Source organism: Pantherophis guttatus, chromosome 1 (assembly GCF_059756535.1).
Source record: "Pantherophis guttatus breed Tessera chromosome 1, ASM5975653v1, whole genome shotgun sequence".
NCBI lineage: Eukaryota > Metazoa > Chordata > Lepidosauria > Squamata > Colubridae > Pantherophis > Pantherophis guttatus.
In genome coordinates, this window is record NC_142063.1 from 162,533,538 (window position 1) to 162,558,634 (window position 25,097).

The 25,097-nt window shown below is 37.2% G+C and overlaps 1 protein-coding gene across 1 annotated transcript in view; it reads right to left on the bottom strand.

Annotated features, from left to right (window-relative positions):
• The window catches only part of COL5A2 (collagen type V alpha 2 chain), a 178,161-nt gene that overhangs the window by 19,107 nt on the left and 133,957 nt on the right, over window positions 1-25,097 (bottom strand). The window contains exons 19-43 of the mRNA XM_034429209.3: window positions 22,163-22,261; window positions 20,356-20,400; window positions 20,170-20,268; window positions 18,842-18,895; window positions 17,696-17,803; window positions 16,154-16,207; window positions 15,375-15,473; window positions 15,037-15,090; window positions 12,823-12,921; window positions 12,686-12,739; window positions 12,523-12,576; window positions 11,202-11,255; window positions 10,478-10,531; window positions 8,936-8,980; window positions 7,703-7,801; window positions 6,275-6,382; window positions 6,094-6,147; window positions 4,975-5,028; window positions 4,811-4,864; window positions 4,157-4,210; window positions 3,844-3,951; window positions 3,699-3,752; window positions 3,092-3,145; window positions 1,512-1,673; window positions 631-738 (exon numbers count right to left, since the gene is read on the bottom strand). Coding sequence (XP_034285100.2) covers window positions 631-738; window positions 1,512-1,673; window positions 3,092-3,145; window positions 3,699-3,752; window positions 3,844-3,951; window positions 4,157-4,210; window positions 4,811-4,864; window positions 4,975-5,028; window positions 6,094-6,147; window positions 6,275-6,382; window positions 7,703-7,801; window positions 8,936-8,980; window positions 10,478-10,531; window positions 11,202-11,255; window positions 12,523-12,576; window positions 12,686-12,739; window positions 12,823-12,921; window positions 15,037-15,090; window positions 15,375-15,473; window positions 16,154-16,207; window positions 17,696-17,803; window positions 18,842-18,895; window positions 20,170-20,268; window positions 20,356-20,400; window positions 22,163-22,261 — 1,881 coding nt within the window. The remainder of the gene's footprint in view (window positions 1-630; window positions 739-1,511; window positions 1,674-3,091; window positions 3,146-3,698; window positions 3,753-3,843; window positions 3,952-4,156; window positions 4,211-4,810; window positions 4,865-4,974; window positions 5,029-6,093; window positions 6,148-6,274; window positions 6,383-7,702; window positions 7,802-8,935; window positions 8,981-10,477; window positions 10,532-11,201; window positions 11,256-12,522; window positions 12,577-12,685; window positions 12,740-12,822; window positions 12,922-15,036; window positions 15,091-15,374; window positions 15,474-16,153; window positions 16,208-17,695; window positions 17,804-18,841; window positions 18,896-20,169; window positions 20,269-20,355; window positions 20,401-22,162; window positions 22,262-25,097) is intronic.

Genomic DNA, 25,097 nt, shown 5'->3' on the forward strand with positions numbered 1-25,097 from the left:
TCTGAAGGCAAGCTGTAATACTGGTTAATTGTCCTCACTGTTAGGAAGTTTTTCTTAATTCCAGGTTGCTTCTCTCTTTGATTAGTTTCTATCCTTTATTGATTGATTGATTGATTGATTGATTGATTGATTGGTTGGTTGGTTGGTTGGTTGGTTCAATTTATATGCCGCCTTTCTCCAGAGATTCAGGGCAGCTTACAATGAGTTAAGCAATAGCCTTCATACTTTTGTATATACCTGCTTAGTAGGGCTTTCGGCCCCCCCAAGTGGTGTTCTTTTTTATACAAAGTCAGCTTATTGCCCCCACAATCAGGGTCCTCATTTTACCTACCTCGGAAGGATGGAAGGCTGAGTCAACCTTGAGCCTGGTGAGATTTGAACTCGCAGTAATTGCAGGCAGCTGGCAGCTAAGTGCTACTTAACAGCATTTTAGTCTGCTGCGCCACCAAGGCTCCTTTTATTTCTTGTCTTGCCTTCTGGTACTTTGGAAAATAGGTTGACTCCCCTCTTCTCTGTGGCAGCCCCTCAAATACTGGGATACTGTTTTCATGTCACCCTCAGTCCTTCTTTTCAGTGGAGTTGAGCAGAGTTGAGTGCATAGTCAAAAATGCCAGTTGTGGCAATACTCACTGCAGAGCCTGGCAGGCCAGGCATACCCCTCTCTCCACGTTGGCCGGGCATTCCCACAATACCTCTCTGTCCAGTAGTTCCAGACGGACCTGGGGGGCCATCAGGACCCTGGAATAAACAAGTAACAAATTGGCTTACCTAGCAACCTCTAACATTTACATTTGACCGGGGTGTCATAGTTTAGCATTTGAGCTAATCAAGAGATAGCAAAGATAAGAAAATCTGATACCGCTGAAAGCTTCAGCTGTAATGTGTGTTTTTTGTTCCCTTGCTCTAAAAGAAGTGGTTTAGGAGGGAAAAATTGAAGATAAAGGCTCAATGACCCTTAGCATTTTGAGTTGAAATCAAGGCTTCCCTCTACTCTTTCCCAAAGATCAGAGCTACCGTATCTGCTGCTGAAATCCAGACAACCATCTAGAGAGCAGCAAAGAAATACAAGCTCTAACATTCTGTTACTATCCAGGACCAATCCAGAGTTTGTCTGCTCACTTGTGGGTTACAATAAAGAATGTTGTTTTCTTTAACTTTAATGCAGTCTTCATTTAAAAAAAACAGCCTGAGGGGACACGTGACTTAGAATGGATGAAAGAGAAAAAAGTGCAGAACAAAAAATCAGGATTTGTTAATGTCAGAGGAGATTTAGAAGCATTAGGAAATAAAAAAGGGCAGCCATGTCACAGATTAGAAATATCACCATAAGAATATATTCTTGTAGGCTTTGTAACTCCTGGTAATGAGATAATTTTGGTACATCTAAAGGTATATCAAAAACTAGATTCTTGGGCAGGGGGGAATCAAGAAATAGTTTAGAATGGAAAGTTTCCTTATTTCGTTTGCAAACGTAAGCTTTTCTCTACTTCCCAGTCTCTCCCTCTACTTACATGTTGTCCATCTTCTCCTGAGTCTCCTTTGTCTCCAGAACCGCCAGATGGTCCTGCTGGGCCTCTATCTCCTACTCGGCCATGACCACCAGGATCTCCACGAACACCTGGAGGACCTTCTTTGCCTGATTCACCAAGAGGCCCAACTGGACCAGGAGCTCCCTGAAAAAAAGAGCTTCTGTTAGAAACAGACAGGTCGGTGATATAACTTCTTTTCTTTATTGCATTTAACAGAGTACTGCTGCTCTAGAGCACAGCTAGGATGCTTCCTATTTAATCAATAATCTTTCACTTCCAGACCTGATCCAAGCCTCGGAAAAATGTAATATATATTTCTAAGTTTTCGACATCTTGCTTTTCTAAGAAATAATCATGTTGCCTATATTACATGCACTGAAAACATAATAGATTGCCATTAGATTATTGTTGAATACTCCCTAATTATTAAATACAACCCTGTGTATGACTCCAATATTCACATACTATAAATAATGTTAATCTTTTTTTTAAAATTTGGATTTTAATATTACTGTTTCTTATCCCTTTCCTGAAATATTCTCAAGCAGGTCAAAAACCTCAATAAAGACTCAGTTACTTACTACTCAGTATGACAATACACATAGGACACTTTTTTTTTCTTAAAATGCAAGATAGTCCTTAAAGTTTTAGAATTCCAATAATCTTTTTGTAGTCTTGAGCCAGGTGACAGAATTCATCCAACCTCTAAATATGGTATTTCATGCACTCAAAGTAGAATTTCCTTCCAAATGAAATTGCACTTTAGCAATGTCTATCTTACAAGAAATATATTGTGCAGCATTATCTCTATCCATAAACTAGAGTATGTAACATCTTTATTGATATTAATACTGGTATTGTCTTTTCCCCTAAGAGCGTATACAAAGAGAGTTAAAAAATCTGCAAATGGTTGGTCACAGTGTTGCAAATGAAACTCCGGTCCAGTTGTAACACCATGTTCATTAACTTGCAAGTATTTACCTACCATCTGTGGATGTCCATGTTTCTACCCTTTTAGTCTTATGACCATCCTGCACTGAGTGAGGGACAATAACTTGGCCCAGTAATTCTCAATCTTTTCTCCATGGACCCCTTTTAAATACTTTTTGTGGCCATGTACCATGTCCACGGACCCCCAAGACTCAACTGAAGATTTAAATCATATTATTTCTTCAAGCCTTCGATGACCTCCTGTGATGACACTGCAGTCCCCCCAGGGGTCCACGGACCATAGGTTGAGAACCACTGACTTGTCCTAAGAGCAACAGCAGAGCAGTAGTGAAGAAACCTTCTCTGTATAATTCATAATCTGCTATAACACATTGACATATTACCTCAAGGGCTGGAAACCTGCGATCCTGAATCTCTAGTCCCAACCTCCCCCCATCCATTTTTTGGCATTGATGAATGGGAGTTGTAGTTCAGCAATAACACAACAATGGGACCCAAATGATATTAAAAAAATAATTTGATCTTTGCTATGTTTGCATTGTTTTACAATACTTTTTAAAAAAAAAAAAAAAATCCTTACTCTAATATATCTAATTAAACATCTAACGTACTGTAGGTCCTGGGGGTCCAACTCTTCCAGCAGATCCAGGAAAACCTGTAGCACCCTAGAAATAAATAAACATACATGGGACCTAGCAAATATTAACATGTAATATGTTGACAAGCATTCTTTATTGTATAAAGACTTAAACATCATGTCTGAAATATGGGTAAAGGTAAAGGTTCCCCTCACACATATGTGCTAGTCATTCCTGATTCTAGGGGTTGGTGCTCATCTCCATTTCAAAGCTGAAGAGCCAGCACTGTCCGAAGACATCTCTGTGGTCATGTGGCCGGCATGACTAAATGCCAAAGGCGCACAGAACACTGTTTCCTTCCCACCAAAGGTGGTCCCTATTTTTCGACTTGTATTTTTTACATGCTTTTGAACTGCTAGGTTGGCAGAAGCTGGGACAAGTAACGGGAGCTCACCCCATTACACAGCACTAGGGATTCGAACCTCTGAACTGCCGACCTTTCGATCAACAAGCTCAGCATCTTAGCCACTGAGTGGATACCATTATCTGAAATATACAAGGGTGCTAAGAAAGTCATAGACATCCCAATCAAAATAAAAGCTAGAACTTTACTCATAGGAACTTTGTTCAATCAACTTACAGGGGGTCCTTTTGTACCACGGCCTCCTTTGAGTCCATGAACCCCAGGAGGGCCCTGAGTGGAAATAAGAAAAAGATTATTAATATTCAGCTGCCGCACTGAATGATAGGAAGCAGAGTTTTATTTCAGTGAGATTTTTACTTACTGGTGGACCATGAGAACCTGAAAGACCTTGAGGTCCTGGGGATCCAGCATCTCCTTTCTGCCCAGGCTCCCCAGGTTCACCTTTCACACCAGGTTGACCATCAGGGCCCTAGAAACATTCAGAGAAATGACCAGTCTGGTTCTTTCATCTATTCCAAGCCTATGTTATGAATGTTATTTTTAATTGATAAAAATGTTTGTTTTTTTTAAAAAAAAGACCCAGCGTACGCCTCGTGTTTAAGAACCTTGCAACATAGTTCTCCTTCTCTGAAATCACAGGTTCAAAAAAAAAATAGTTCAAAGAAACTGCACACCTGAGGGCCAGCAAATCCAACTGGGCCAGTTGGGCCATTTTCACCACGGGAACCCTAGCAGGAAAAAGAAAGAAAGAAAGAAAGAAAGTGGGTTCCAAAAGAATGTTAAAAACTTACAATTTTTGCTATTTTTTATGATGTAACTTTAGTTCATTATTTATTCTGGTAAAAAAATAAGCTGGTTGTATGCTAGATACATCTACAGAATACTTTCTGCAGAAGCAACTAATGGTATCAATAATCACACAACCATATACATATATAGATGATCTCGTTAATATATTTAAAAAGTTTCAATCATCATCACCACTACTGGAATTCTATAAATGCTAGAACAGGAAATCTGATTCTTCCCAAGAATATATATATATATTCTAATTATATATATAATTATGATGCTTTAATATATGATTTAATTGATGCAAACCATCCAATATTTTAAAAATATTATACAGTTACATTCAAAATGACATGTTCTTTTATAAATTGATATGCAGCCATTATTTATTTTCAATTAGCAGTTTTATGGAAAGAGAGGAGAGAAAGAGAGAATGAATGAGTGGTAAACAGAAAAAGCAGTGAAAAAAAATAGTCATTGTGTATAATACCAACATTCAATTTATAAAAATACAGACAATGTAATTCTTTACTTACAGGATTTCCACGAGAGCCTGCAGGGCCAACTAAACCTCGAGGACCAGGTTCACCCTTAAATTTAAAAAAGGCTATGAGATATTATCATACATTGTCCTGAAGAGTTGTGCTATAACATAATAATAAACCCACTGCATAGTTGATAGTTCTACTAACTGTTTTACCTTTTCACCAGCCGGACCTGCAGGGCCATTTGGGCCTAATGGACCTGGGAGTCCCTAGGAGACAATCATAATTCCAGTAAGACAAGCAATCTTTCATGGTTTGTACAAGCTCTTATTTTTTTTACTTTCTTCAGAAAAGAAAGCCATGCTGGTCCACTGACTATTATTAGAACCCTAATAAATCAGAACAAAACTTTATTTGGAATGGAATTTGGTGCCTTCAAATATTTATAGCACTAGAAATAAGAAGTATATATATTCAATTGGTTTCTACTAATATGTTGATTATTTGGAATAGTTAATAAAAAAAATCATTGGTGATTAGAATAATAGAATTTAAGGAAATAATTGGGGATTGTATTATATTATGTGAATTTAAACTTAGGGGTTCGAATTTTAAAGAGGGAAAAGAAAAATTGAACTATAATAGGATGAGAAGTTAAGATAAAGGGTAATATTGGTTTTTTAAAATTAGAGAGAATAACTGCTATGAGAAAAATTGAACATATAAAATTGTGTTAAAGATGAACCAAAATCTGTACAAATGTAAGACTGGGCTAATATTCTGTTCAGAAAAGATGTATTGTATGTTTGTTTGTGTGTTTAAAAAATAAAAAAAAACTTTACTAAAAAAAAAACATTTATAGCATGTGAGGAGCTCCTCCCACAAATCAGTTCTGGTTTACTAACACGTGATACTAAAAATACGCTGCAATACACTATTAGTTGAGAGTGAAGCTCTGAGCTTTGGGGTTGGTTTCCAAACGTTTCATTACCTGGTTTCGAACCTGACCTGATGTAATCTCCTTATCACAAGACCCATCACAAGATTCACTGATGACTCACAGCTGACTCATCACAAGACCCTCACTTGACATATCCACACCTGAAGCCATTATAAACAGAAGAACACTGACACTAACATCCCGTAAACTCCACTGAAGATGTTACCTAGCCTGGTAACGAAATGTTTGGAAACCAACCCACAAGCTCGGAGAACGAACCTCCACCCTCATCCTACACCTGAGCTACAGATATTCATCACTATTGGAACCTATTAGTTATAATCTCTTCTTAAGACCCAGCACTATTAGCAGAAAAAGAGGACATTCCACTTACTCTGGCCCCATCATTGCCAGCTGTGCCTTCGCCTCCTTTTTCTCCTATGCTGCCCTGAAAAAAGCATAAGAAAAACTCAAGTCACTTACAAATAATGATATAAAGACGTAAGGTTGTGTAGAAAAGAAAAAAAAATCCTCCTACAGAAAAGAGAAGGCATGGACATTTCTAAAAAGCTTACCCGATCGCCCTTGGGGCCAGGTGTTCCAGCCAGGCCTCTCTCTCCAGGCATTCCCTGAAGACCAGGTGGGCCTTGATCTCCTGATGCTCCTGAAGGGCCTGGATTTCCCTAAAACAAAAGGAAAAGGAAGTTAAAGGGCAGGAGGTAATTTTGGGGAAAGGAACCAATTTGTGGTCCTGTCTCTCTCTCTCTATTTATCTGTTGGACAGACCCGCTTTACATTTTTAGGTGGGTGCATTTCCCCATCTCCAGAACACATGAATCTCCTATTAGGATGTACTATAAGGAATCATATTTCTTCTAAATTGAAAAATAACTCAGATTTCTTCAACTTGTGAGCCATCAAAATGCAGCTCATTAGCCATAAATAGCAATGCAATGGTGTTATATAAACTGTGGTTTAACCAATGTTTTGTTGTCTGAATGTGGTTATTCAGCAGAGCTATTTCAGAATGGATCTCAATTAGATCTGTCTCCTAAAACACCTGAAAGGTGTCAAAAATGTTGTAAGTTCATACAATTGAGGATCACAATTCGTTTGTCAATGTATGTATAAATGTGAGTTCTTTCTCTTCATTTTAGCCCTTTTATTATCAAAATAAAATCAGGAACAAAGGTAATATGAAATAAATCCACAGGAAAATGATTGTAATACGTCAAAATACCATCACTTATATAATCTCATTGATATATTCTTTAGATAAACTCTATTTTGATTAATGTATTTCTCCATATTAATAAATAAACAAAAATCTCTAATTTTGCTTTATTCCTCTCTTGTATTTTTAATTAAAAGTCAATGCCTCTCTGCCTTCTAGCAACTGGACGTATCTCTTTTCTGAAATGCAATCTTCATGATATGATTAAACGGAAACAATTCCTCCAGAACTAGTTGGATCTTTCTTGCTCTCTAAGCCTTTTAAGACAGAAAAGGAGTGAAACCAGTCTTGGCATAATCCCAGCTTGATTAGTGAATTCATTTGACCTAGACATATGCTAAGTACTATTTTCTACTCTATATATAACATTAAAATGAACTTGTCAACCATCTTAAAATAAAGTTAATGAGATCCACAAAAACCCTAAGCTGTACAAAACTGATTTATTTTAACTACTGTTTGTTCCTTGTGTGGGCATCCACCTAGAAATTCCAGATTTGTTGGCTAGTCTGGGAAGAAGGAAAAACATTCCAGAGAAAGACAACGGCAAGCCACTTTTGTAACACTGCCCCCCACCCCAAAAAACACTTCATAGATGCAATTGCCAGGAGTTAAACTCATTTTAAGAATGTCCATATCTCTATTTTACTACTTGATTGGATGAATGCTGCCATAAGCATTCTTCTGCATCATCCACTCTCTCTCTATGGAGACAAATGGTGCATGCAGACATGCATACCCAGTTGTAGTATATATGGGGACTGCTTACCTTTGGACCATCAGGACCTTGACCTCCAGCCATACCCTTTTCCCCCTGAAGACCAGGTGATCCTGGGTTTCCTCTTTCACCTGGATGGCCACGTTCTCCCTGGAAATAGCATTTAAAATAATTTAGTGATTGCAAATGTAGTTCCATCAAACAACAGATAATTCATTCCATATATGCTACAAATGAATTTTACAAAAAAAAAAGTTGAAAGATGAACCTGCTGACATTGGCAACATATTTTTAAACAGAATATTAAAAACTGCCCTTCCTCTTTAAGGGATACTGATCTGATGGTCTTTATATATTTTGAATTTCAACTTGAACTCAGCGAAGATGGCCAGCCAAGTTGTGGATCAAAATACTGGAGAGGAGCAGGTTGCCTGGAAATGCTATCTCTGCAGATTTTGTACAACAATCTCACATCAATGGTGGGTTGTCCCCGGTTCGGACCGGTTCACAAGAACTGGTAGTAAAACCAGTGGGAGGCTCCACCCATTGACCTGGATGTCATCATAGGTGATCTGCGCATGCGCAGAAGAGCACAAGCGTATGCTAGCAAAGTGAGACCGTGGGCACAGGCGCAATGTAAACCAGTAGTAAAGGTAAGTAGAACCCACCCATCTCACATATCATATAAACCTAACAGTTTCCCCTAATTGCTATAAGTTGTGGAGGTGTTGTTACTCATTAAACTGTAACACATCACATGGTTGTAGAAATTGCTGGGGTGTCTTTTGATGAACTTTCATCTCTAGAGCTAAGTGAGTCTGCATCAAGCTAGTACCTGAATGGCAAGCACCCAAAAATTACATATGCAATGCGATGTACCCAGCATTGAAATATGTAAAGCAATGTAAGCTAACCATACCAATTGATAAACAGAAATAAATGGCTAACACAGGGAGTTCTAGAATCTGTGACAGAATCGAGTCCCATTGAAATGAAAAATCAAAGATTCAAAATATTTCAGATAAATATAAACCTAACATTGCACAGGGACCTGTTTGTTTGTTTGTTTGTTTGTTTGTTTGTTTGTTTGTTTGTTTTGCCTATCAGAGCTCAGGGAGAATATGTTTCTTGTAATGAATTCAAACTGTAATATATGCAACTTGCCTCTTAGGGATTTCTGCGGCTCACTATTAAAATACGCATGATTGTTTTTCTTCTAAAATTAATTTTAAAAATATTCTGAAAATTTGCTCTAAAAAGTCATTATTAAGAAATCAAACTTACCCTTGGACCTAAGGGACCTAGAGCTCCGGGATCACCATGAACACCCTAAGACAATTATTAAAAAAAGAGATAAATTATTGCTAACTACATACAGAGAGAGGAAGAGAGAAAATTAGGGACTAGTTATTGGTGATTTTAAAAAATATAGCAATGATGCCAAAGATAGTAAGCTGTGAGTTCTTCTCACTATGTTCCTATTCATGAAAACTGTATAAGACCAACTACATTGGCAACTTGCAAACAGTTATCCCTTAGTTAGGAAAAGGAATTGCAATGGGTAGAGTAAGAAAGATACAATCACAGATCTTCCAGAATTACAACACAAAATCAGCAACAGAAGCAACTTTAAGCATAATAACTCAAAAGTACTGTGATAATAGATGGATGGATGGATGGATGGATGGATGGATGGATAGATAGATAGATAAATAGAAGATAGAAATTAGGCTTTGTTGGTACTGGGCAACAAATTATGAAAGAGGGGATCCATGTTACTGCCATATCTTATTACTGATACAATGCTTGTCCCCATTAATAAAATTCCCAGTGCAATGGGAGCTTTTCATTGGATTTCAGTCTTTAAAAAAAAAAATCTCAGCAAGGAATGTGAAGGAGGTTAGGAGGCAGGACATTCCTAGATCAGTATCTAGCTAATGTTCTTCCATGCTATCAAAGAATTAAAGGAGAGTTCCTGAGACGACTTGAGACATTTCCTGTTGCCCAGATGTCCTAGACATCCAAAGGCCCACAATGTCCCAACCATGCTTTTCCAGAGAAGAGGGACTGGTCTAAATTGTTCATGTGCAAGAAGCTGAGCCACAAATGCTCCCTACTTGCACCCCAGCTATATCTAGAAACATCTGCACAGGAAGCAAGCTCATCATAGTGAGTACTACATTGGGACTCTGGGGTTTGCTCTTGGTTGCTGATATATCTTCTCCTTTTATTCCTACAGCCAGATGAATTCAGTAATTGGAGAGTCTTGGTACCGAGGAAATAGGAAGTTAAATAAGTATTTAGATTAAACAACAAAAAATGTCTTCTACTTGACATTTCTACGGAAGGGAGGGAGGGAGGGAGGGAGGGAGGGAGGGAGGGAGGGAGGAAGGGAAGGAAGGAAGGAAGGAAGGAAGGAAGGAAGGAAGGAAGGAAGGAAGGAAGGAAGGAAGGAAGGAAGGAAGGAAGGAATTTTCTGTAATTGTGAGGACGAAACATCTTGACATTTCATATTTTTAATTTCATTTTCTGCTTTTCTCCATCAATCTGGACAAGTTTAATACATGTTGTACACATTTGACATCCCCCCGCCCCCATGACAACATATATTCTCTCAAAAACATCACAACTTCTGAGGGGAAAAACAGCTGTAGAAATATTTATTTATCTTATTTCATTTCTACACTGCCCATCTTACTGATAAAGTGACTCTGAGTGGCTTTCACTATAATAATAAATTAACAGTGCTAAACAAAATTAAAGGAATGGATTAGTTAAAAACAGGCAAAATTAATCAACCACGCAAAACCATTATAAAATAGTTACCTGATCACCTGGTTTTCCCCCTTCTCCTGGAGGGCCTGGGGTACCGGGTAAACCCTGCAAGGAAATAAATAAACCAAAAACAAGTCACATGGTCAGCATATCTTGGACTATATGTTGAAAATACTGCTAGAGTGGTATTTTAATTTGAGCACAAAGAATAATTCATAAGTAATCCAAAAACGTGGTGGTCATTACTTTGGCAGTTATTTTATTAAATTTGTTTTACTGAAAATAATAACAGCCCAAAAGCCCTGGGATCAGGGGTGGGTTCTACATTTTTTACTACCGGTTCTGTGGGCGTGGCTTATTTTGTGGGTGTGGCTTGGGGGTCATGTGACTAGGTGGGCGTGGCTAGCTGGTCAGAGTCATTTCTGGAAGGTCCTCACACTTATGACCAGTCCTCGCACTTACGACCCAACTCATTTGTTTGCTTTTAACACTGATCAGCTGTAGGATGGCCCTTTGAAGCCCCGCGGCAAGAGTTTAAACAGTTTTTTTCCCTCTAGTCATCAGCTGAGACTCAGGAGGCAGCAATAGATTGGGGGTGGGACCAAATAAAAGTTAAGAATAACGTGGGGGGGGTAGGGGGGTAGGGCGGGGGGAGAACCGGTTCGGTGACGTCATATCGTCACCGCTACTGGCTCGGCCGAACCGGACCGAACCAGGAGGAACCCACCACTGCCTGGGATGGCTTATATTGAAAACTGATTTCAAAAAGACTCACCTGAAAGCCTGTGGGACCTGGAGGACCTTGTTCTCCTCTTTCTCCTGCTGGTCCCTACACAAAACAAATGTTTTTAACATCATTTCACATGGTACCATGACAGCTTAATCATACACGTTTCAATACCTTGATGCAACAATAGGAAGATATTGTTCTTTTGTTATTGCTCCCCCAAACTTACTGCAATTCAGCTGATAAAACAAGCTGATAATATTTACATAGAGTTGAAAAGTTAATTTGATTTACTGCTTTATTTAGTCAGACAGTTTCCCCTTTGAATCTATATGATTTTAGATATTCAGTTGTTATGACAAGCAATTAGGAATGGTTTTCCTTTTCTCTAAACCTTTTTTCTTTTAATGTATCAGAAATTAATAGAACAAATAAAATAAACCATCTGGGTCAGGGGTGAAATCCAGCAGGTTCTGACAGGTTCTGGAGAACTGGTAGCGGAAATTTTGAGGAGTTTGGAGAACTGAGAATGCAACCTCTGTCTGGCCCCAGAGTGGGGTGGGAATGGAGATTTTGCAATATCCTTCCCCCAGGAGGGAAGGGAATGGACATTTTGCAGTGTCCTTCCCCTGGAGTTGGGTGGGAATGGAGATTTTGCAATATCCTTCCCCGGCCACGCCCACCAAGCCACGCCCACAGAACCGGTAGGGAAAAATTTTGGATTTCACCCCTGATCTGGGTTGCCAGCATCAATGTCCTATGTTTCTGTTCAAAATAAAAAAAAATGAATGTATCTTTTTCAATATTTCAGGGGAGGGGCAGGAATGTTCCTTTTTATCATTTTTATAATACGTATGCTATAACATATGTGGCAATTCATATGGATCAGTGGTAGGATTCTACCGGTTCTACCCAGTTCGGGCGAACCGGTAGCGGCAATGGTGGCGGAAGGCAGGAGGCTCCACCCACCTGCCCAGACATCAACATGGATGCTCTGTGCATGCGCAAAGGTGGCGTGCACATGCTCACATTTGCGAACCGGTAGCAAAGATAAGTGAATACCACTACTGATATGGATGAAGTGAAGATTCCTTCGACAAAAGAACTAAATAGCAAATCTTCTGCCTTTGTTTAGCAACCTGTGTTATTCTCCAATAGTTCTGTACCCCAACATGAAATATATCTCACCTTTCCTTCTTCCTACTACCATGCTTTTTAAAAAAAATGATTTTACCAAAGAAATGATCATGCATGTATAAGAATGTACAGAATACACAGGACTCTTATTCTGTTGGAATTACAGTGCCATTCAAAAACATTGATTTTGAATAATATTCTTTCACACCAAAAATGTTCAGTTAGAACTTACATGGGGCCCAACAGGACCAGCGGGGCCAACTTCACCATCTTTTCCAGGTGCCCCCTAAAATGGTATAATAAATAAAGTTGATTTAAGGTGGCATATACATGTATAAGCCCATGCACTATCAATGCTATGGTTTAGAACTTTCTAACAAAAAAATTATACTTACCCTCTGCCCCGAGACACCAGGATTTCCTGCTTCTCCGGGTTTTCCAGGATCCCCCTATTTAAATATATTATTAATATATTATTAATAATATTATACAACTTGGTAAATATGGTCAAACTCTGAAGCACAATACTTACACTGCTCCCTTTTGGGCCAGGAAGACCCATGCTGCCTGGCTGGCCTCTAATTCCAATTGGACCTGCAGGGCCTGGCCGACCATCTTCTCCTGGAGCACCCTAAGGGAACATCAAGTATTTAATCTTGTGTGGGTGTATTTGTGTTCTGTGTGTAAAATTAGTTACAGAATCATCAATGCAGGATGCAAATCAGCAGTGAAATCCAGCTGGATTTATCCGGCTCATGTGAACCGGTAGTGCCGGCGGGAGGAGGCTCTGCCCACCTGCCGGGGCGTCATTACGTCCTGTTTTTGACCCTCTGCATATGCGCAGAAGAGGTACGCGTGCTCACATTCCCAAACCGGTAGCAAACATAAGTGCAGGAAATTAAATTGAAAAGATGGAAATGTGCATCACAAAATGGTAAGTTTGTTTAGCATTTCAGATGTTTGTTAGACCATGGCTGTAAAACATGTTGGGATAATAATCCCAAATGCTATTAATTTCAATTACAGGTTATATGAATAAAACACTAATTACACAGATCGACTCCCTCCATTTTGGGAAAAATAAAGATAAGACTAGGAAGTGCCCTTCGAATTATTCCAGCTCTACATACCGTGTCATTTATGTAACTCAACAGGATGTGTTTTTATTCCAATAATTACTCTATAATCTTAAGAGTTTCTCAGAACTACAAAAAGGATTAAAAGTATTCACAGTAAACTACTGTTCCTATTCCTATATTGATATCATTGTTCTAAAACTGTTTAATTATTTCTAGTATTTATGGACTGTAATCAACCCAGACTTGACCTATGCATCTTCTAATTTACATACAGGTAATCCTCAATTTACAACCACAATTAAGCCCAAAATTGATGTTACTAAATGAAGCATTTATTAAGTGAGTTTTGCCCCCTGTTACCACCTTTCTTGCCACAATTGTTAAGAGAATCACTGCGGTTGTTAATTTAGTAATATGGTTGTTAAATGAATCTGGTTTCCTCATTGACTTTGCTTATCAGAAGGTCACAGAAGGGGATCACATGACCTCAGGATGCTGCAGCTGCCATAAATATGAACCAGTTGCCAAGCAGCTGAATTTTGATCATGTGACCATAGGGATGCTGCAACGTTGTAAGTGTGAAAAATGGTCATAAGTCCCTTTCTTCAGCACTGTTGTAACTTTAAACAATCACTAAATGAACTGTTATAAGTCTAGGACTACCTCTATATAATTTAAAGTTTCAGTTATACAGATGACTTCAATATTAGGGTTAAGTAAACCACTCAAACTATTGGCATCGTCATCCAGAAAACCTTTTCAAGTTGGGTGTACATCTGAAACGGGGAAGGGGACTGAAGGAAATAACTTTTGGAAATCTGATGTTCAAGGCCACCGATCAATAGTTTTCTCTTGTCACTTGTCTGAATGTGTGCATAGAAAAAACAATAAAATTGAAAAGACAAAAGGAATTGGGGAGTTTAAACTCAGAGCTGCTCACCCTTTGTTATTCTGACAATGCTTAGTTTGCTTCTGGCATTCAACGATACAAAAATCTCTGAATTTGGGCCTCTTTAGGTTTGATTTGCTCCAGTAGCTAATGATATTACAGTTCAATCTTCGGCATTTAAAGCTAAATGTTAATTAGTTACATTAGCATTTAATGTTAATGCAACTAAAACTAAATGTTAATTAGTGTGCATTAAGCTACAGTTAACCTCAGTTTAGTGAATTTATATCCGAAGTAACTATTAAAGAAGATTTAACTTTTGAAAATGTTCCATATAAACAATTCTTCAGCTAAAGGTTGAAGTGTTGGTTAGTTTTGTTTTTATTTTCCAGTGAATCTTGAATCCTGATGACTCCCTGCAGTTTTCTTGGTGATATCTTTTGGAAGTGGTTTGCCTTGCCAAAGTCACCTGATTGGCTTCCATGCCCAGGGCAAGACTAGAATTTGGGGGACCAGAAATTAGAAATCCTAATTTCTAGCTTGATGCCTTTAAAAAACCAGTCCCATGTTCTCCCTCACCAGGTTGGGTACTCAGATAAAATGTTCTCCTTTTCTTCCTACCCTCATGAGAATTGCTCTCTAAAGTACTCTTGAGAGGGATACAGAAGGAAAGCAAGAATAAGGCTATCAAGAACCAAGATCCTATTCAATTACTTCGACTTTTTAGTCAAATAGGTCTAGACACGAGTCAACTAAATTCTCTCACAAATTTACTTACCAAGGGACCAAGTTTCCCTTCTGGACCTGAGACCCCTGGATTCCCTGTCAGACCCTGTAAAAATAACGTATTACAAAACAATGCTATTTCTGGCACTTGGTTACCATTTTCATCCAAAAAATACACATATTCATAAGATTAATTTATAAGTTATCCAAGTTTACACTATTTTATATCTGACATCTACAGTCCCGCATTCATCTTGACCTAAATGATATTAATATTTATACAGTGCACTCTCATAAATTAACTAAGACTTGTGGATCTGAATAGTCCTTTCCATTTTTTAGGCACGTTCAGTCTGGATGTATAGAGTAGGATTATTATTCTTTCTTTACCCTGGCACCTGGGAGACCAGGTTCACCCAGGCGACCAGGATCCCCTTGGCTTCCTTTAGGGCCTGAAGCCCCCGCAGGACCACGTTCCCCTTGAGCTCCCTGAAAAGGAAATCAAAAGCAAGATCAATCTGTGGCATTTCAAGTATAATTACCCTGTTTTCCCGAAAATAAGACCCAACCGAAAATAAATCCTAGCCTGATTTTTCAGGATGCTCATAATATAAACCCTACCCCCCCCAAATAGGCCCCAGTTAAGATTGTCAGCCAGATGGATGCATTTAGTACCATATTTCCTCAAAAATAAGACCTAACCAGAAAATAAGCCCTAATGTGTCTTTTGGAGCAAAAATTAAGATCCGGTCTTATTTTCGGGGAAACACGGTAGAAGTGTGTGTTGGGGTGGAGGTGATTTCAAGGGTATTTGGGTTTTGTTGCCAAATAATTTCTGAGCTATCCAATAACAGCTCTTACAGAACAATGTCTTTCAGGCTGAGTTATTTCGCTAAGAAACATGCATCAACCAAAGAAGCAAGATCAACCAAAAGGAACATAAACAGATAGGGTTTTTTTGGCTAATTTCTAAATTCAAAATTGCCTCTCTTAAATCACCAATGGCAACATCTTTCTACCAGCTGAGTGTTTTTTTTAAATGGAAACTTTCTGAGAAGAGAAAATAGGAGATGACATTAAATTTCTTGTATGATACACTATTTTGATTTTGATTACATTTCCTGAATATACGTACTCTTAAAAAAGATCTTAATAATCCTTATACTCACCTTTGGTCCTGGCAAACCATCAGATCCTGGAAAGCCACGGTTACCAGGAGGACCCTATGAAAACAAAAGTAAGTTTTTTAATGGAGTGACATGTATGATCCATGTCACTTGTGACATTTAAACTTCCTTTTATGTTTAAAATAGCATTTGAAATACATTGTATTTGGAGAAAAAACTTTCAAAGAATAAAAATTGCCAAAGAATTACCAATAGACCCCTCTGAATCTGGGAGGTGCTGATGAGCCCACTTCTTAGTGAAATCTAAGTTTATGCAGGATCATTATCCATAAATGGCTATAATAATATGTATAATCAAACATATTTAAATATATAGCATGGCGGTGAGGTCTGTTCCTCCTATTGATACTGCTGGACACTGCCCGCCTGCCAGGGCAGTGCTGAGCTGAACACAGACCAAACCGACATCAGACCCAGGCAACAAGCCAGTGGATCAATTTTTTTTGTGGCAACCAATAGATCTACAGTATAGTCATCCCCATCAAAATGCAGACACGTCCCAGACGCTGGTTTGATTGTGCAAGATGGCATTTTGTCAATCTGAAAAATGGATCCTGTGGAAATAACACTAGGAAGATGATGATGATGATGATGATGATGATGATGATGATGATGATGATGATGATTTAAATGTATAGCATAGGATATGCAGAAATCTGGTAAAGTTATAATAATGATAATGACCATATGATACAATTTTTCACAACATTGTTTATTCTAGTCAATAAAAAACCTATACTATAAATAAATACGCAAACAAACCAAACAAATTTTAAAAGTGAATGCTTGCCATGCAGATATTTAGAAACCAACCATGTCACTTATTTACTGGAAACAAGCATATTGCAAAAATGACATTCTTCCTCCAACTAAAAACTAAGAAGGAACAAGGACAAAAATCACTTTTCTCTGAAATTCTCAAACAAAATGACATTTTGCCAGGTGATATTTATGGATATGGGTAAATTTGAGGGTTTTTTTTACAATAATTACATGACCTGACCATATCAGACCAAATGTCCCATATGTCAATTTTTAAAAATGGTTTTGCTATTCTGGAATTTATATACATTTTTTTTTTCATTATAAAAACTCAGTTGAATCACTCTAGGAAGTTCAGATCCTATTAGTTCAGATGTTAGGGTGACTCTAACAACAGTTTTTGGACTACTATTGGAGGAAGTTGCTAATTGGATCCAAATTATTCAAAAACTTTTTTTCCCTGTGATGAATTATTACCAAAAAAGATGGAAAGGTGAAGAATGCTATTTTTCTTTACTCTTGAAGCCACAGATGCCTTTCAAAAAATCAGATAAGATTTTTCTACAAAGCAACGAACTGAGTTAGAAATCTAGCACACTTTCCTTTGAAAGGACTAAAGTCAAGATCCAAACCGAAACCATTGTTTGCCACCATAGTTGGACTTATTTTGGATATTCTACTTTCAATGTAAAACTAAACAGGGCTATTCCCAAGATAGCTCACCAGGAAACTACTGAGATTTTTTTCCCTTATTATTCTTACCCTTTCTCCAACAGGTCCAGAAATACCAACTGATCCTGGATCACCACGAGGACCTCTTTTCCCTTCTTCACCAACAGGTCCAATTGGTCCTTGGAGGCCATGGGGACCCTAGTGAAAAACATTTGCACTTGTAAAGAAAATGAACAAACCCATCATTCAATCATGCTGCCATTGACACAAGACAAATACAGATGCCCCACTTCAAATCCAATTATATTCCTTGAAGAAGGTTTTGAAAAATATATCATTTCTGCAAACATTCTTTTTAATGCTTTTTTGCTTGTGTATATTCCAAAAATATAGCTATACTAGAACACTGGTCAAATTGCATTAGTAGGAATTAATTCTGCAATTAGTTTTGAAATAACAACTGAATGATTGAATAGTGAATAGTAATTGAACTAGTCAAGGGTTGACCTTGACAAATAGTTTATTAGGTGAATATGGATTTTCTAGTATTGTAGATATTTATGAAATAGATATAAACAACTCTAGGTCACTTCCACAGCAGTTTGCAGATGTCATGTGGACGTTTCCTTTAAAAATTGTTACCAATCAATTATACCCTTGATTGCACAGAAAGTGGGAAATTAGGATCACTTGTTATATTACCACTTATTTTCCCAAGAAAGGGAGAATTATTTTGTGTGGTTTTTTAAAAAATAATTTTTCAAACCTCCCCTTTAAATCAAATAAATATTTAAAGAGAAAAAAGAAACTTTAAGCCAAGTTTCATATTTATTTACTAAAATGAAAAAATGGTATTCCTTGGCAATATGAAGAAGTCAATGGGACAGCACAATTAATATTTAAAGTTTGCAACTAAAATCAGAGAGATTCAGATTAAAATCCAGCTTCAGGTACAGAAAGTTACTAGAGGATTTTGAACCACTCACTATCCCTCTGCTCAAACTACCTCACAAGATGTAGAAAAAAATGGGAGGACGGACTGCATTTTTGTCACCCTGAGGTTCTGGAGAAAAGTAGAGCTCTAATAAGTATTAATAAATAATTAATAATTAGGGGGGGGGAAAGTAAAGTTTGTGGCAGATTAAGGACAGAAATGAAGAACAGAAAAACATGCATGTCATTTTGTAATGGAACATTTTAAAGATGGTTTCTAGAGAATATATTTTGAAAACCTACTGGCTCTCCTTTGGGTCCAGCTTCTCCTTTGAAACCTGGAACACCAGGATCTCCCTGAAAGCAAGTATCACCATTAGAATAATGATCTGAGGTATTCAAAGTGACAGGAAGTACAACATTTTTTGTGAATCCATGTCTTGTTCAAAGTTTATTAATGTAGGCCAAATTCATGGTTTCTTCAGCATGGTATAATCTACATCATCTGTTCAATAATATAATCATATGCAGATATGTCAGTCTTGCTCCGTGTAAATAAAGAAGATATGGATTGTTGTCTGCAATCGCTAAATATTAAAAGTTTAAAATGTTGGTTTTCATATTCAAAAAAATTTGCTCATCTCAGTATCAAATTACTCAGTCACTGCTATCTATAGAAGAGGCTCCCTTAAATTTGCTTCAAATTTCCAGCCTCGATCTCATGAGCATCTGGTGGCTTGCAAGTCGTAGAAAGTATTTCCCTAAACGTCATGTGATTGTTCTAATAAATAGATCTATTCTTAGTCTGTTGTTCTTAAAGTTACCTCTGTTACTGTTAATAAGAATTCAGTCAAATAATAATTCACTCTCCTGAGGGCCCGATGTGCAGAAAGATGGGACATAAATCAAAATGTAAATAATAAACAAGCTAGCAGGTCAACCGAGAACTGACATTTGTGCCAGAAAAAGAGTTTTTCACTTTGTGAGCAGCTGCTCTTAGATGTTAAATCACACAATGTGATCCAGAGCATCTTTCTGGATATTGCAGTATTTTGAAGTTACTAATAGGCTGTATGTTAGGCTCCTTTGAAACTATTCAAAAATTGGTGAAAAATACAACAGCCTGTTTCTTAACAAATGAAAGCTCCAATAGCCATATAATATCAGTACTACAAGCTTTATTCATTTATTGTTCTAGTAGTCTATGGAGATTCTCCATCATCCAGGTCATGATTGTCCCAAAGGTTGTTTTCCAAAAGGCACCTAGACTTTGTTGGGTTTTTTTTATTGTTTCACTTTTTATCCAAGAAGCTTCTTCAGTTCCTCATGAAAGAGCTTCTTGGATAAGAAGCTAAACGTTTTCAAAAAAACAAGAAAGTTCAGTTGCCTTTTGTAAAACAATCTTTGGGACATATCGTTCCAGTAGTTTTACTATTGTTACCTTATTTTTGTACAATTACCACAAAGTTTTAATTGGTAATTTAATTTGGTAATAATTACCAAAACGTTTTAACCATGGATGCTTCAATCCTGTTGTTGACTGTCAGGATTATGGTGGAGTATAAAACCCAAAATAAATAAACGTGCATTAAATACAAAATTTTACCATTTCTGATTTTTCAAATCATTACCATTTGTCCTCGAATGCCAGGAGGACCTGTGCTGCCTTGTGGTCCTGGAGAACCCGGTGGACCTGATAAGCCATGTGGCCCTGAAGTTCCTGGAGATCCCTATGAGATACATTGATGTGGTCAACAGTGTCCATGGAATGGAATATAAAATCTTAAAAAGAGTATTTGCTTAAGTCAGTTACTTACTGAAGGCCCTTTTGTACCTCTGGAACCATCTGTACCTAAGGCACCCTAAAACAGCACAAAGCAGATATGTGTTAATACAATTTCATTAAATATGGCTATTCCTATGTACCAATTTGACTGAAATATCACATGCAAATGTCAATTTCTTATGTATCAAGTGATTTAATTTCTGAACAATATAGATTGGAGGCAGCTGTTTAATATCAATTCCAGTTGGTCACAGTCTAGAATTTTGTGGATAGCTATCCTTTGATTTCCATTGAACAACTACCCTAAAACCTTGAACTAAAAATATCAAGAATCTTAAGATTCTGACCTAACTTCAGGTATTCAAGCTTAGTTAAAAAAGAACTAATTTATTATTAAATAATTTCTCATGGGATAGACTTTGAAAAGGTGTCATGAGAAAAATGCTTAATCATTAAGGTGCCACAAAATCTTTTATTATTTCCACTAAAATATGAATTAAAGGTGCTATTTGCTAAAAACTGTCATAAAAAAAGTAATAAGAATTAAATACAACAACCAAGCTTTGTACACATATTAAAGAAATACATTCCAAAAGGTATGTAGGTAAGAGTGCATCTTTCACATAAGATGTTTTAAGGGATACAAGTAGTTCTTGACTTGTGACCGTAATTGATCCAGCAATTATGGTTGTAACATATGCTAATTGTTAACTGGAACAATGACCAATATCATTTTATGACAATTTTTTGTGGCAGTGAACATGGTTACTGTAGAGAAAACACAATAGGTGTTTTTTGTTGGCAAATGGAAGTAATTGCTGTTATTTGTCAAAAAAAAATGTAAATCATGAACATCTGACCACAAAATGTTGCAAACATCTCTAAATGAAGCAGGTTGCTGAATGTCCAAAACGCAAGGGGGTCAGAACTAATGAAGACCATCAATACCTTCTTTGGGATCCATTGTAACTTCAAACGATCACTAAGCAACGTGTCGGTAAGCAAGGACTATTTGTAAAGTAGATGTTTTAAATATCTATATGTTTCCCAACTTAAATGCAAGCAGTTTCAGCCTTTTGGTACTTGCCTAGTCTGGGGAATTCTTACAGATTTTTGAAAAACTGTAACTTTTAAGCAATTCCTACAAGGTGAAAGAACGTCAGAAAATTTCATCTAGTCTACATTTTAAAACAAACTGATCTATTTCATACTTGTGTGCACAGTAATTTGGATCAGAACACTTATCCTTCAGATTCCCTACTTCTCTAGAATTTGTGATTTAGTTCCAAGCAGAAAATAAACCATATAAAAATGCATCCATATGGAAAGTATAATTAAAAAGCATATAGTATGGAAAGATACAAAGAAAAAGCATATTGGCTGATATATAAATTTCCAGTTAATGCACGTATATCTGACTATCCTAAGCAAAGAAATTATTGTACCATTTCTTGAAGCTACATATTGCAAAAGTAGTTTTTACTGCTATTACTATCACAGATAGTCAGAAATTTACTTTTCTGACTATCTGTGACACTGTGACTAGAGTCTAGACACAGAAGACAATATCCCCTGTTTTATCATACAGGGGATATGCTAAGTGATTTCTTTTATAACCTGTGCTTCTGTTTATGTGATTACAACCATCTTTAACTTTTTTTGCAATCCATTTCAGGTTTTGGGTGAATTATTCTCCATATTCTTTTCTATGAAGACAATGCATAGATTTTTGCATGTGCATGCTATACTTCTATCTCTGTACATTTATGAATGATTCCTAGCAGCCAGTCAGGGATGAATAGCTCCAAATGTAATTTATGACAGTTTGAAAAACTTACAGGAAGACCAAACAATCCTGGGGGACCTGGGGCACCCGTTTCTCCTCTTGGTCCTTGAGGACCTTCTGGACCACGTGCACCTGTGGGACCAGCTTCACCCTGAAGTTTTACATTAAAAAAGAAAGTAGAAAATGAAATATTAATACTAACCATTAACTACTACATTAACTACATTAATACTAACCATTAAGCCTCTCATTAACTGAAGGTACTTTTTTTTTTTAAAAAGTGCTTATTTAGATTTAAAATTGATATAATGCAAGAGTTCCCCCTCCTAGCTATTCTTCATAGTTATCTGAATTGCCTAAGCTCTCCTAAGCGTGATATACAATCTTACCCTGGTGCTAATGCAGTATCAAGTCTATCTGGATTTTTTAAAAAGAATGATGGGTTCCCATTTTGTCCTTTAGCACAGAAATAAAGTGTCTTCAGCCCCATCACGTGATCTGATCAAAAATCCATGCAGGCTCACATCTAGTCTCTGAATTCATCATATTAGGTGGGATTTTTTTTAAAAAAACTTGGGATTATTTTTCATTTTCTGTTGAACTGTGCTGTGCTATTGTTTTATAAAATTATGTTCCTTTTGAACTCAAGGCTTTTCCTTATACAATGAGATAAATAATGTTTTATAATGAAATTAGTGTAATAGAGAAACAAATATTTTATGGCTAGATATAATTACTACTGCTGCAATCTCCTCTTCCTCATCTCCTCCTCCTCCTCCTCCTCCTCCTCCTCATCATCATCATCTTCATCACTTTACTCTCTCTCTCTCTCTCTCTCTCTCTCTCTCTCTCTCTCTCTCTCTCTCTCTCTCCCCCTCCCTCCCTCCCTCCCTCCCTCTCTCTCTTTTGGCTTCTAAAGACCACAGGGAACTGTGGGTATGTGATACCATAATCACATGGGAGGGAGGGAGGGAGGAAGCTGAGATAGAACTGATGGCTCTTTTTGAAAAATGACCTTTGCATAGTAAATTGTCTAATTAAAATAGGCATGAGAAAGCCACTGGAGACATTGTAATTAGACATTATTTGACTAAAAAACATATAAAACTACTGTTGTTATTCAGTGTTTTACCATAAAATTTTTGCATGATGGTATTGGAAGATTCCTGGAGCTACAAAAATGAGACTGGGTGCCACATAAGCCACATGCTCTATCTACTGTATTCATTTACAAATCATGTTAATCACATGCAATTAATAAATAAATTGGAGATAGTGGAAATAGGATATTATGGATGTTTGTGGTGATTGTTAATATAATTTAATATAATTCTACTGATCTTTAAAACTGAGGGACTTGCCTCCAATTAAAAGAAAAACAACAGGAAAGTCATGCCTTTCCTTTAGACATTTGTTAAATTTTGGGCTTACTTTATTATACATGTTTAGAGAAATCATTTGATTCAATGAATTACAGCACTGGCAATTAAGTTCTTGTTCAGTGAGAATTGCCAACTGTAAATACATAATGCATCTGTTGGACTGATTAGTTTTATCCTTTCTCTCCAAGGCCATGGTTAACTAATTCTTGCTATGCTGCATAGGATTTCATCATTTCAAGGCACAGAAAACTTCAATTCAACAATTACACTGTTCCACAAAAATATATTCGTACTTCTTTCCTTCAAATATTAAAGATAAGGAATGTCTAGGAGAAGGGACATAAAGATAATTGAAAGCAAATCCTTGAACTTTAACTACGTTATATAAGTGACCAAATCCTACTACAATTGCCAAAAATTTACTTCAGAAATTTAGCCCTTAAAAATTCTCAGAGTCAGCAAAGAAGAATGAAACAAAAGTTTCTCCTCAGCTCATCTACCAGCCTGCTTTACAACACCTCTGGAGTCTTGTTTAACGGTCATAAATAGTGCAATACACAATCTGGGAGGAGCTATAGCCTCATTTCTCATTGTACATTCTCAGGGAACATACTTTACAGCACAAATGCTAGTCTCCTCCAGGTCATAGCTCAACTTTTGGTGACTCCATGAACATATTGTTTCCTTGGTAAGAATACAAAAGTGATTTACATTTCTTTTCTTCCTTTTTTTTTAAAAAAAACCCCTTCCTCATCCAGTCTATAGCCCTGTAGTTTTCTTGTGTTCTCCCTATATGTTTCTAACAAGAGTTGACTTTGTTTAGGTTTTCAAGATTAACTAAGATTTGCCAGGTCTAATGAAGAGACCTCAACTGTATGATGGGCCCTATCAGGGCTTCTCAACCTTGTCAAATTTAAGATATATGGACTTCAACTCCCAGAATCCCCCTGTCAGCATTCCCAAATTCTGAAAGTTGAAGTCCACATGTCTAGATAATGGCCAGATTGCCTTTTCTATCACAACTGTTTCTTATGCTCAATGTGCTCAAAGAGTCTGTACTCTGCAAGGAGTAGACACAACACAGCATAGCAAATCTGTACACAATTTACGACCACAATTGAGCCCAAAATTTCTGTTGTTAAGTGAGATATTTGTTAAGTAGGTTATGGCCTATTTTATGACTTTTCTTGCCACAGTTGTTAAGAGAATCACTGCAGTTGTTAAGTTACTAACATGGTTATTAAGTGAAACTGGCTTCCCCATTGTCAGAAGGTTGCAAAAGGTGATCACATGACCCTGGGACAATGGAACCGTCATTAATGTGAATCAGCTGCCAACTTTTGATCACATGACCCTGGGGATGCTGCAACGGTCGTTAAGTGTGAAAAACGGTCAAGTCATTTTTTCCAATGATGTTGTAACTTTGGTCATTAAATGAGCTGTTGTAAGTTGAAGACTACCTGTACTTAATTATAACACACACCTTCCCCAACCACAGGGGAAAAGTTACTTTTGAAAAAAGCAGATAGCAACCCTAACTTCACTCTCTCACATGCAAACATTCTACCTAGAGGAAAAGAGAAGATCAGCTAAAGAAATCTGTTA